The following is a 13897-nucleotide window of genomic DNA, read 5'->3' as shown; positions in this document are numbered from 1 at the left end:
GAAAACTACATTTTGTCACCCACTGAAATTCCTGTGGTCCACAGGGTGACTCATCTTACTACATGCAACGCATCACCAGACCACTATGGCAGTAACTAGGCCTAACTATCTGAGCAACAATCTGGAGACTTCGCAAGGACTATTATGATATGTCAACTGTTTGTTAAACATGCAGTAACTTTCCAATAAAGAAGGGAAGATCATTAAGGCAACAAGGCCTGCTAGAGCTCTTGCAAAACACCCTGACTAGCCTAGGTTGTATCTTTAATCCTTCAATACAAAAGATCTTGGCCAAGTAGAACATGCAATCTAGCCCACTGTAAGACAATAGGTCATAGACTGCTGTTGTTAATAAGTATACTTAGCCTATGTGGACACTGCCTTATTTGCTCAAATTCCCAAAGCGATCCAGAGAATGGTAGGCTATATAGAGGGGTAGAGGAAGGAGGATGGTGTATGCTGTGGGAATCGTTTGTTATGTTTCTTCACACACTGTGCCATTTTAGTAGAGGCCTGTACATTTAGAAACTTTGGTTAGCAATAAGCCCTGATCCCATGACTTACTCAAAGAAGGGCAGGAAAGACACGGCTTGCACAGAGCTACATTAGGTAGGCTAACTAGAGAGCACAACCTTCTCTCCTATGGACAGACTTGCAGCTTATTAGTCTAAGTGAACACTGCAGAGTGATTACAGCACGCCAAGCACAACAACAGCACAACATTGTGCTCAAACTACAATAGGTTAGGTCTAGATTTAAGGTTCAACAACTGAGAAATAAGATGGCATGTTTTGGGGGATTATTCTATAGAATAAATATCAGGTCAAAAATGATCATGTTTAGCATCTTTGGACATGTTCCAATACTTGAATTCAAAACAGGAATACAGTGCTTAGCCTATAGGTCAATAAACTTAAAGGCATAAGGCATACTTTCACTTCATTAATCAAAGAGTAGGCAAAGCCCAATTTAAAGACAAAGTCTTAACCCTTCATTTTTTATATTTAGCCTAAATATCCTTACACAATTTTAGCCCTAACTTTTTTCTTTAAAAATTAAGCACAATAGTCCCAATTTTCCCAGAGTTCTACGGTGGTCCACACAACAATATGGCTGATGGTGTAGTAGGGATGTCAAATGTTCAGCCTGCTGCACAGACCCTATGAACCGTCTAGTCTAGGGTGCCTGGTTATATTTTGCTTAGGAGCATTTTTTTTTTTTTAACTCTCTCCATGTTAAAGTAGGAAGAAATACACTTAGTGTAGCATTATTATGTATTTGGACATATAAAACCAGTGTTTTACATCAAAAAGCCATGACAACAGGAAGCAGCAACCGTATAAATCTCAATGTATGTTTTGGGAATATAAATGGTACTTAACATTTTCCAACAGGATTCTACTTTATCAGGTTAGTAAAATCGTGACAATATGTTTGTCCTGGCTAGGTGTAGGCCTATTGCTTAAAGTGGCAAACTGCAGGTGAAACAATAAAGRAGGCACCCCACCACTGTTTTGGTAAAAAGCTGAGGGATAGGGCTAGAGAAACATAACAACTCAAATTCAGGCCGAGCTACGGATGCAAGGACTGACCAACCATGATATCAGAATTATAGTTATGACTGTGTGTTTCTATACAGTGTTTACATTGTTTACAAACATTGGATTAAAGCAAGCTTATATTTTGGATTCTGATGTGGTAGGACAGTTGAACTCAGCTATGAGGCATTTATAAATTATATTCTTCAAGAATCAAGGACTAAGCTGTTTCCTTACAGACGTCACTCTAGTCTAGTCTAGACGTATGCATGCCCAGAGAAACAACAGTCTTATTTACCATCACAGCTATTGGCTCTGCATGATACAAATACAGAAATTATGCTGCTACAGCTAGAACAAATTAATACGTTGGAACTACAAATGTGTACGCCATCGGCAAGGGGATACAATTAACTGGGGCTATTGCATGGAGTACAGACGGCTGGTTGAGGACATTAGGAGTGTGATTGTTCTGATGACCCCTGAGTCAAATCKCTCACGTCATAGAAGCTAGAGTGAGGGCCTGACTGGAATGCATCGGTCAGCAAAGTCCATAAAGGGCTCTTTCACTGGACTGGACCTTATGCTCAGCTGTGCCTTCTGATGGAAGCGTAGCCTGCCAGCTATTGATCCTCAGCCTCAGCTGTGTGACGCTATCTTGATTATTTCATCACTGGCACATTATAGCCATGCAAATGGGGGGCAGTCACAGAAGCACAAGAAACGACCAAAGATCTCCACCCAATAAGTCCCCTACATATATCAAAGACAGGTCTGAAGGAGTGGGGGCTAGCTAATGTGTATGGAAAATGTACTGTTCTGTATAGCCTGTAAGGGTATCTACACATTTAGGCTACGGTGAAATGGTGGGTGTCAAGCAAGTTCCTCCTGCCTAGCTGGTAACGTTTCTTACCTAGCTAGCTAGCGAACGTTAGCTAAGAATGTAACTCCAAAGTTGACCATGTAAACATCGGATTTAAATTCCTTAGCTAGTTAACGTTTCTTAGRACTGGCACGAAACGATATCTGCTAACTAGATGGTAGGTTAGCTAAATTAGTTAATAGTTAGTTAGCTGCTTACTTACTCTAACAAGCTGAAGTAAGCAAGTCAACAGATAGCTTGCTAAGGTAGCTAGATTGCTAATGTAAATAGATAGCTAACGTTAGGTCGCTAGCTAGGTGCGCTTATGCTAGCGTTTGAAAATGAGTTGACGATTTTGCAAGGCAACTGGACCCATACTATTGGCTATATCTATTACGACATTAGCCACATAGCTAATTTGTATAATATATTTGTAAAAAGTTGATCAGTTCTAGATTACTTTACTGAAAGCTAAACCACACAGCCTAAATTCGCTAGTTAACAATTGAGCTGTCGCTAACCCCCACAACGTCACTTGTCTAGGCAAACTGTTAGCTTGAAGGTGAATTCGTCTTTCGTTAAACTAGCTGTTTTATCAAAATACATACCAGCTCATTTTGTCTGAATTTCTAATCCAGTTTCAATGGGCAGCTTTTCTCTCAGCAAACCTCATCCCCTTTCACACAAAATAATAGATTAAGTAATCAGGAAGTGGCTACGGTAGTTTGTGTTCACGTGGGGGTCAAGGGATTTTAACTACGGAAAGCAGAAAGGCCTGCACTGGGTAACATGGATATAAGAGATCGATCGAGATAAAACTATTTCTGTGGGATTCTCTCTTCAGAATGTAATTTTTTCAGTTTTAAATGTTATATTATAGTTTAGAAAATACATTTGACGAAATTATGCTTCTGATAGATTAGCTCAAATCAAGGAAAGATCAGAAATAAAAGAGATCCAAGACCTTGAGGATTTCGTCCTGGTCTCTGTTGATTTCAGCCCAAATGTGGAAGCATGGAGATAGTATATCTATATGGATGGAAGTATGATGCCATACCAGTGGGTCTAGGCAGATCCCATTTTTCTAAGTTCTTTAAAACCTGTGTGCCTAACAAAATGGTAATTCCATAGTAGTCTACATCTGTTGATAGGCATATAACAGAATGTTTCAGGCCTATTCCTCCACCAAATCAAAGATAATTTGAGTCTGTGTACATTCTGAAATGTTTTAAATAAGAATGTTATCTTTTAAAATGTATATATATAATACTGAAAATGGTACGCACACAGTTTCATTTTCTTTATTCAAGTACTTTACATAGAAATAACAAAAACAATTGCGTTACAACAAACTGAAGTGCCAAGTTAACAATGAGGGGAGTACATCTCCCCACCACAAAAGGATAATACATGTCATTACAATATTCAGAATTTATATTAAGACCTTATTATAAGGTAATAGAAAAACATGAAGTAAAAACATCCACAACTTTTTCAACAAGACCTCTTGTTTTCTTTGAAAAGAAGCCAACAAAAAACAGTTCTCAAATCCTAGTGTGATTTTCCAAAATGTCCATATTTGTATTTCCGCAGTTTGCCCCATTTTACTAACGTTTAATGTTTTTATTGTAATAATTATTTCCATGCATAATAAAATTAAAATAATTGAGCACCACCTTTAGAACCTTAGGGTCGCTCTAAACATGTTTGGAACCTTTTCGTGCACATGCAAACATGAAGATATAATGAAAAGGAAACAGGAGATAACAAATACAATTTTTCCCAAAACATTTGAGTGCCATCTGCGAAAGGTTAACTTACTCTACTTAATATGGACCACATTGACAATTTGTGGAACCATCCTCAAAATAAGCGTTTAGGATAGCAATCTATCATCAATTTCAACAGTTGCAGCATTTTTGGGTCATTAAGATGAGAAGAGCTGCAGGATTTTATCCTAGTACAAGAGTGGCCATGGAGGTTTTGTTTGGAATGTTTACTTTCAGTCTTTAATATTCTTGCACAAAGGCAGCTTTGCAGTAAATTAAAAGAGTAAACGCAGACATCAGCACAGGGCTGTCTTGAYCCGTAAGCTGACTGAGGTCACATTTACGTTTGTTGCTTCTGTGGAGTTCTCATTGCATATTGTTCCTAATCACCCAACCATGCAACCTAATTTGGCACAAACATGACTGTTAAGGTTGGCTTGGGTCCAAGACTGAGCCCAGAACCATCAGGATGATGAGGAGAAGATATGAAGGGAGCTCTCTTATTTTAATCTCTTACACACTTAACGTATCCTCTCAAATCATACCAGAGCAAGACAAAAACAAAATGGAAATCAGTCTAGAAATAGTTCAGCTCTAATTGACATGGTAATGTCGACTACTGAAAGTACTGTGTTCAGATCATGTGGGACAAACAAAGCAGTATTGAATCATGATTCATGAGGACAGTTTTTACTTTCAGATCTTTTGACAGTGGTTTGATATTTAACAGTAATGTGAAATAATTTTTTAAAATTGTTATATGTAATATAGACCATGCTTTTACACTGTGCAATTTGCATTAATCAGAAATGTGACAGATGACATCCAGTTTACAATGTTGTAATTACATGTCTTTGGGTGACAGATAGAAATATGTTGGCGTATTCTCCTCTCTTCCGAGCACAACTTCCACTCTTCTCACCGAGATCTAGATAAACACAGTATTCTTTAAAACCAAATCTCATCCAATACCAGAAACTCAACATTTGAACTTTCAGATACGAGCATCAAGTCCACAGGGCTGCTATATGATCTCTGAAAACTGTCTTTGTTATTCTACTCTTACTGAAAGGCTTTTCTTGCTGAACRATGCTGGCTGAATGAAAAAGTACAGAATAATTCAGAAGGTATTTTGCTCATTCTCTATGGTTTTACATACCATGTACCCTTAAAAGAATGAAGACATCAATCTAATGCACAAGATGCTTAAACAACATTCCAAACCAGCAAATTATGTCTACACCAAATCCTTGGAGACGTTCGGTGTTCACTGATATAGATTATGTTTACCCTTTCCACCTGAGAGCCAACCCTGTCTCAGCTGTTGAGAATTATATCCCCTCAATCACCCAGAAAAGTTAAGATGGGTTCACTTGCTTGTGTACACACTTTCAACATTAAAGGCCAGAACTGAATGAAGAAATTCAAGGGTTCCAATCCATACGGTTTTTTAGACTTCACTTAGCTTATGGCAAATCACACTTCAATTGATACAGTTTTGATTCAATAGAGACCAGTGTTATTTGAGTGTCATTATAGATAGACTGTAATCATCTACATTCCACTTCTATATCCTTTATTTTCCCACTTTATTCATGAACAGTTATCAATTCTTTTAAAATTCCTTCCATACATCGAACTAGCTCAAGCAAAGTCCAGGAAATAATAATAATTGTCACCAAGAATACAAGTGTCCTAAAATGCACTTCAATAAAGCCATTGATTTACATAATAAGTGATATGATACTGTTTGTGTGAACTCGCCAACACTTTCAGACAATGCAAGGGGTCTGCTAATTTACCCATTTACAGTAGATGAACTGGAGAAAGACTCTCTGGGGCCAAATTAATTGGAAAATAAGTGGACACTCGCCAGGAAGCCCAGGAATGAAAACCGGTTTGTACAGGAAAGAGGGAATATGGCCTTGGAAGCACATTGGAGAATTCTGTGTTCTCAGAGAGCAATGCATTTGTAAATTCTTATTGTTGCCATTTTCAATCAAGATTTCTGAAAGTTTTTACTATCAGGCACATCTGCTATGACAATAAGTAATCCATATCAAACACACAGAGAACACATTCGACTGTGGTGCAGAAATTATTTCACACAGGGCCTGATGGGACAGGAGGGGAAAATAACTGTCCTTTCAGGGGAAAGACATCCTAGAAAAACATCAAGACCACAGCTGACAAGAGCATTGAGCACAGTGAAGACAACAATCTAATGTAGTGGATCAATTACCAAACAGTTTGGATTCACATCCCTGCAATGACTGATATTATCCATTATTAGCTATACCTATACAGTGTTATAATTAGTGAAACTACTTGTTTAATGGTTTTATAGATTTGATGCATTTGAGTGCATTTTTTAATCAGTATGACCTAAGAAATTAATTTTCTGAATCTAGAGCCAATCAAGTAGTGTATAGCCTTCAGTCAATGCCAGACCTGGCATTTGTAAAATTGTATATTGCTTTACTGATCAAATAAAAATGATGATTTGTTTTGCATACTGTGTACTAGGCTTATCTTTTTTCATATATTTGACTGAACTTTGGAATCCAATACATTACAGGTTTGTTTGCAATTGAAATACACACGATTTTTGTTCAAAAATGTTTTTTGTTTATTTTTCTTATTAAGAACACATTAGTGTTTCCTCAAACCACTTCCCACTTACAACCCTACAGTAGGTACAAATAATATTAGATCATTTTGAAATGGAAGATAAGGCACCCAATTTGGCACTGTCTCAATGCTCCAAAGTCTTTTGCAATGACTTGTTTTCACAGAACATCCTGCAGTATCATTACTTTAGAGTAAGCATTTTAAGACACCTTCTGCACAAGCATTCAGTCAGTTAGAAATGTGTGCATTTTTATATAGTGTACATCTAAATACACTTGCACACAAATGCACAATTTAATACTGAAGTTTCCACAATCTGAGTACACAAGTTTAAGTAATATACCTGTATACATCTCTCACTGTAGAAAAAATAATAATCCCTAATTTCTAAATTCAGAATCTCTCAAAACAGTAGGAGGTGTAAAAATGGAAATATCATGTAGATTCTATGGTAGTTCTTACAGGTGTTGCTCATCATAACAATATGCAAAATATTTGCGTCCCTTTCATTTGACAATATCTCTAATTACATGCATGTAGCTGGCAGGTCTCTGTCAGTGAAAGCGCAGATAAAAGGCCCTCTAATTCATCTCTGCTTTTATCCAGATTTGTTGTCGGCTTGCAATAGCTTACAGAGGCAGGCATTTCAATGTTTCAGTCTTTTTCTCTACGCTCTCAACATTTCATTTCAAGATTGGTGGAATGTGTCTTAAATGCACTTATAAATATGACCAAGAGGAGTCTTCGGAAGATAGATGAAAGCTACATAAAACACTCTTACTTAAAATATATATATTAACTTAAAAAAAACTAATATATATATATATTTATTTATCTTGGACATCTTAGTAGGCTATCTTTCATGGATGTGTGTAATTTGTAGTGAACATGTTGAAAATGTGTCATTGGTTCATGATTATTTACCATTAATGTTGCAATCCATTTCACTGAGTGTGCATCAGACCACAATAGTTTACCACCAAATACTGGTCCATTGACCACAGGATCATGTTTGGATGGACAAAGCCAATGATCCCTGGGCTTTTTAATGCTCATGTTTTGAGCTTATAGCAAAATACTTTTGAACCATTGAACTGTAACTGTGATGCAAATAATTGCAAAAATGCTACTAAAATCAAAACTATTTTTGAGTATTTTGCGGCTACCAATCTGCCTAAAATCAATGTCGGAAACATAGTTTATGTCTTTGTAATGTTTGGTTAATCACAGGCACAATTAAGAAAACAAACATAGTCATTATTATCCCCATATGTTTGGCACATTATGTTGAGAAACAATAAAAAAAACTATATAATTAAATACTTTTTCAACAAAAGACAGGCAATCGAAAGTGCAGTAAATAAGGTATCAACAACAGTACACAAATACAACCAATTGCACTTTTAACAACCAGATGAAATAAATGCATACATCCCAAACATAGCTCACCTTATTCTATGCCTAGTTGTAATTCAGTCTCAACCCAATTGTACAAAAATGTTTGAATCCCTCCTCAGTCAAGATTCTTGGTGAATTTCTCAGAAAACACAAGACATGATATGACTTCAGAAACTTGAATTGAATTCTCAATGATATGCCATGTCCTCTTGGACAGCCGGTGCCATGATGCCCATCTGCTTGCTGGCATTCACACAGTTGTTGGCCCTCCCGTCTATGTCCTCTCCTTACCCTACTCTTACAACAAAACAAGCCCATCTCCAAATAGAGGAGGGAAATATTACCTGGAATTAAAAATGAGGAGAATGTAAGAGAAAAAGTGAGAGAAAAAGTCATCTATTTGTCTCATTGTGGATAGGACCTTTCCTCAGTCTTATGTTAGAGCATGGCGATGATCCATCCTAAGCACAGGTAGTGACAGTCATGATGTTGCCACCGCTGGGCCCTCCACTGCCACCACAGGAACTGGGGGGTGAGCTGTGGCTGCCAGCTGCCCCACTCCCCTTGTCAGCCGGCTTCTTGTCCTTCTGCTTGAGGTGAACTTTGGCATGTCTCTTGCGCTCGTCACTCCGGGCAAACTTGCGTCCACAGAACTCACAGGAGAAGGGCTTCTCGCCCGTGTGCGTGCGGATGTGGGTGGTCAGGTGGTCACTTCGGCTGAAGGAGCGCATGCATATGCGGCACTGGAAGGGTTTGTGACCCGTGTGGATGCGGAGGTGGCGTGTCAGTTCATCTGAACGGGAGAAGCGTCTGTCACAGTTTTCTGCTGGGCAGGCATGAGGCCGCTCATGCACAGGGGTTTTGCTGGGTCGATTTGGGTACTTCCGTGGTCGGATGGGTTTGAGTGTTAGCGTCTGTGGTGGCTGGTGGTGTTGAGGAGCAAGCTGCTGCCCGCCAATGAAACCTGGATGAATCTGCTGCTTGTCTTTGAATGCTCGAATGGTCTCAAGTGGTGTGATAGGTGGGGGGTTGACTCTAATTGGGTCCATGGACTGGAAGGGCTTGTGCTCCATCACGCCAACCTCACCCTGATGATGGAAGAGGTTGTAATCTGGGATCATGGAGAAAAGGCTCCCGTCCATGGAGGGCTTGGAGGTGGTGTGATAGTCATTGCCGGGGTAGCCGAGGGCAGTGCTGGTGGCAGGGCTGTGGTGGAAGGAGACCTGGTCCTGGTACAGCTCGCTGCAGGTGGAATAGGCGGGCAGTGGTGGACCGTACACTTGCTCCATGTCTGAGGACTGGCCGCCCATGCTGGCCCCAGAGGACGACGTCTGTGTGGTGATATTGCCAGGCGACGGGGAAACACCCAGGATGCCAGCACTTACTAAACTAATGATATTGTTYTCTGAACACCAGCCGGAGCCCCCGATTCCACCCGACGGAGGTGTGTCGAAGGCAAACTTCCCCAGATAGGTGACGGTCTGCCCACTGCGGTTTGACTGGAAGCTGGAGCCGTACTGGATCTCTGCGGTTCCCTTATCACTTCCCATCCCCAGATCCATGATATTATCTGGATGACAGGGAAACAAATTAAATACATTTTAATGAATAGTTCACCCAGCTGTTATAACATGAAAATGAAATACAACTAAAAGCAGAACCTGTTTGAAAAAACACACATGAAAGGGTGCAGTACAACTAGTGCAGAAAAGTTTTTATAAAGTCTAGAAGCTACTACGCTAGACTACGCTAAATATGAACTTGCTTGATTTCAGTCAGAGTCCTCGATTAGTCCGAAATTCAGCTTCTCTGCATATCTCTGCATATAGTCTGCCAAGAAAAAATCATAAAACAAAGCAGCCCAATACAGTTCATAGGAAAAAGTGAGCGGTGCTGTCAGACCTGCAAGTTTATCCACTGACTTGTGCATCTGAGACAGTGTTCTCTCTCTCAGATCCCACAAGCTCTCATAAATCAAGACCTAAACACCCCCTTTGATCCAGTCATTATATGTCTCACAGGAGGACAGCCACACTGAATGGCAAGATCTGATTTCCACACAATAGGGTGCAAGCCAGACACCACTGCTAGCATTTTCACAGATACATGCATGTCCAATGTAGCTGCGTGGGTTTTAGCAGAACGAGATATCTACTCAAAATGAGGAAATTCAACTGTAAAGTATACATCCTACTCAGATCATTGGGTCAGCTATGCACATCTGGTCATAGCAATGCACATTTGGCCATCTAGCTAAATGTTATGTCCACACTAACTTTCTTGCTCTTTTGTCAGTGTGTTTTTCACTAGTACTGTAGTAGTCTATCTTAGGTATTATATAATATCATATCAGACACCTGCAATGAAAACATCCAAATGAATGCAGTTTTGGCACAGTTTTGTGCAGAAAATGTTACAGAATTCATACATCAACAGAGATAAATCAGCCAATCATTCACGTCACAATAAATTATACACAGGGGTGCTTATATATTCAGTCCCAGTAATTACTGTCTGTTTACCAGAATTTGGCTAAGGGCAAAGCATGATGAAGCAAACAAAACCAAAATTACATACATTTCGCACAACTATTCAACACATGAGGTTATATTTGAATTCTTGTGGAGGTGAAGTTGAAGAAAACAAGCCTAAAAAAATAGCCAATGCGTAGGAGTGTGTTTCATCATGTAGGCTATTGGAATACAAGGCAGACACTATCTTGCTGTAATCTTCCTCAATATTTTGATTTGTTTGAGTTCAAATAAAATGTAAGCAGTGTCACAGATGTTGCTCTAAATTGAGCTGGTGTTATAACTTTGGGGTAAATATTGTGAGAGAACACCACTTGCACAAGGGACTTAATAACACCTGGCTCTAGGTATTTCAAAAGGTTGCTCATCATAGGGAATAGCTATCACAATGTGTGTGATTTGAATGAAAATATCCAGTCGGATATGATATGACATGAACATGTTAGATTATCATACATTGATGGCTACCTGGCAAACACTTGGCTAATCTAAGGTGTGAGGCATGTCAAAAGGTTTTCATCGCCATGACGTATTTCAAAAATCGTATTTATTTCCGATTAGTTATAAGAACAATGCTGTTTCTCTGAGTATCGAGAGGTGATAGGCCTACTTATATCAGAGCAAATGTCATTTTGCTACTGTACTAGGGCACCGGGACGGGTAATGATAGAACATATATCAATATTAGAATTAGACGTGGTTGGTGCTGTGTCTTCAGTCATATATTTGTAAAGGTTATCTACAATTTAGCCTACATTTACTTTGCAAAGTAATAGGTCTAACATATTGACAAATAACAAATATCCATAGATATTTGATAATCAATATCGATTATATTTGGACAATTGTAAGTATACATTGATGAACTTATAAACAATACTGACACTACAGATGGCTATATAATTACGCATTATATTTAATTAAGTTATTAAAGACTATATAGGCCTTTATCTTTAGCTTGCGGCTAACCACAACTCTAACAACAAGTAGGCCTATTTATTGTCAAATGCATTCATTTTTGAGTGACACACTTTCAATAGGGTACCATAAAATTGTAATTCCTCGTGTGTTGATATACAGTTCCCGAGGTCCAATTGAAATGTGTATAATATGGTACTGCTGGATCTAAATTTGAATAAAATATGTTGGTGTGTCTGAAGCATATTTGATCTGAAAACATGTATGTGCTGCTATCAAGGTTCGTTTCAATTATCATATTAAAGTTGGCCAACATGTTCATCAAAACTTCACTTTAGAATTGACAAACACTTGCATTCAATTTTAACAGAAGACATTATCATTTTATTTCACACATCTCTGAAAATGAAAGTTGCTGTCCTCTGGAGACTTGCATTCCAGTGAGAACCAAGACATACATTTGTATATGTAGCCTAATCATTATGGTCGTACAGAATGCTATAAGGCTTATAGCCTAGCATACTCGTGAGACTAGGCATGGGAAAGCTTGAAATGCAGCGCCGGTCGAACGCCCACTATATAGGGGATGGCCATGCCACCTTAGCCCAATCCAAAAACAATATCTAAATTGTCGACAAATATACAAAAAATTATTAATGAATTGATTAATTTAATGTTGACTAGACATAATGAATGTATGCAACTGTCGTTTTGGTTACAGTGGCACATGTATTTATGGACGATCAATCAACAAAACGATGGCTTTATCATGCTTCAGTTTAATTTAACAAAAAATATATAGGCCTTTCATACCAGGTCAATTTATGTTTTTGTTTCGGTGAATAGGCCTAGATGTATGATTTTTTATCTATGAATCTTACGCCAATTCGTACGTTTGTATACTTACTTTCACTTTAAAGGCATGCCAATCATTTTGTGTAAGTTTTCACCAGAGCAGATAAGTTCATGATACTATTAATTACTGTGTGACCTTGCATTTAAATTGCAGGTTGTAAAATCGTGACCTTATCTCATAGGCTTGGACATCGTTAAACTACGCATCATATTTCTGGCATAAATGCTTGCCTCTCATATGGTTAACACTAACAGCACTTGTTTTACATGTCATCAAAATAGTAGTATCTAACCTTTGTGAAATATGTTATCAAAAACAAGATCAGACTCGATTCAAATGAGATCGAGTCAGTGCGTAACAGCCAGAAGCGCAAACAGGTGCCTAGAAGATGTTCGCGGCGCGCGAGCTCCAAGACAACTGTTGCGGTGCCTGCATGCGCTCCACAGCTGAGACGCGCTGTAGATAAAACAGAGCCTTGATAGAACAGACCCAATCACATCACAAACAAAGTCAACTATTCTTACCTGTATTCATTTGCGAGTAGTGGTTTATAGAATCCGTATTGGTGAAAATGTTCATAGACGTCGGAATGTCCTCTTCTGGGTAAAGACTGTCAGGAATCGTGTTAATTAAACTGCTCATGGTAAGAGGGAGCTTGTCCGCTAGTTTCCCTGTCATAGCAGTTATTTAGTCTGACATAAATGGCAACGTGCAGGTGTCCGAATAGATCACGAACAGTGTTTTCAAATCGAAAACACAGTAGATGATGATCTATAAGGGTTAGAGAGTGGAGGGGGAAAAAATCCTAGATGTTGTAGGCTATCCAAGTTCCCTTCAGAGACAGCGTTGATATCTCTCCGTTGAGATACAGTCGAACTGAATTGTCACAGGCAATTGTTATTAATCTAATCTACAATGATTCCTGTTTTTGCTTGTTGGGAGTTTAAAGTCTGTGAATCAATGAAACCGTGGTGGTTGCACAAGTGTAGCGCTGATCTCTATTGCTCGTATAGGGAACTCCAGCGCTTGCTGGTATTAAATAGGGGGACGGAACATTTATGTGACGTAGATGACCATTTATGGATACACAAAGCCAGGCCGTACATAACACGTCACCAATGGAAGCACCTCATAGTGGAAACATTAGAGTCTGTTGCAGTAAGACAGTCTCAAGCGGCGGATGAGTTCCGTGGAGCGAAGCCTGTGTTGGTCTACTGTGCTACCTGTAGACGAACTCACATTTGATAAAGTTTTCAACCAATTGGCATAGCTTTGTAATGAAGCATGTTGTTTGATACGAGCTATTCGTGTTGTCCTTGAGAACACATTACACTTTTATCCTTTGTCATATTGGAACACTGACAACTGAACCACAAATCATAATCCTTCTGGTC

The 13897-nt window shown here is 38.9% G+C and overlaps 2 protein-coding genes across 2 annotated transcripts in view; both read right to left on the bottom strand.

The window, feature by feature from the left end:
* bin3 (bridging integrator 3) overlaps window positions 1-3150 on the bottom strand; it is a 34756-nt gene extending 31606 nt beyond the window's left edge. The window contains exon 1 of the mRNA XM_023978636.1: window positions 3009-3150. Within this exon, the coding sequence (XP_023834404.1) occupies window positions 3009-3016 (8 nt within the window). The 5' untranslated portion in view covers window positions 3017-3150. The remainder of the gene's footprint in view (window positions 1-3008) is intronic.
* A 536-nt stretch (window positions 3151-3686) lies between these two features.
* egr3 (early growth response 3) lies at window positions 3687-13491 on the bottom strand. Its single transcript, XM_023978635.2, has 2 exons — window positions 13028-13491; window positions 3687-9768 (listed from the first exon to the last, which is right to left on the bottom strand). The coding sequence occupies exons 1-2, from the start codon at window positions 13179-13181 to the stop codon at window positions 8660-8662; spliced, it is 1263 nt and encodes a 420-aa protein (XP_023834403.1). The 5' UTR covers window positions 13182-13491; the 3' UTR covers window positions 3687-8659.
* Between the last annotated feature and the right edge of the window lie 406 nt (window positions 13492-13897).

This window comes from Salvelinus sp. IW2-2015, linkage group LG33 (genome assembly GCF_002910315.2).
Source record: "Salvelinus sp. IW2-2015 linkage group LG33, ASM291031v2, whole genome shotgun sequence".
In the NCBI taxonomy this organism is placed as follows: Eukaryota; Metazoa; Chordata; class Actinopteri; order Salmoniformes; family Salmonidae; genus Salvelinus; species Salvelinus sp. IW2-2015.
Note: the sequence above shows the minus strand (reverse complement) of the source record. Positions and strands in the feature narration are given on the sequence as shown.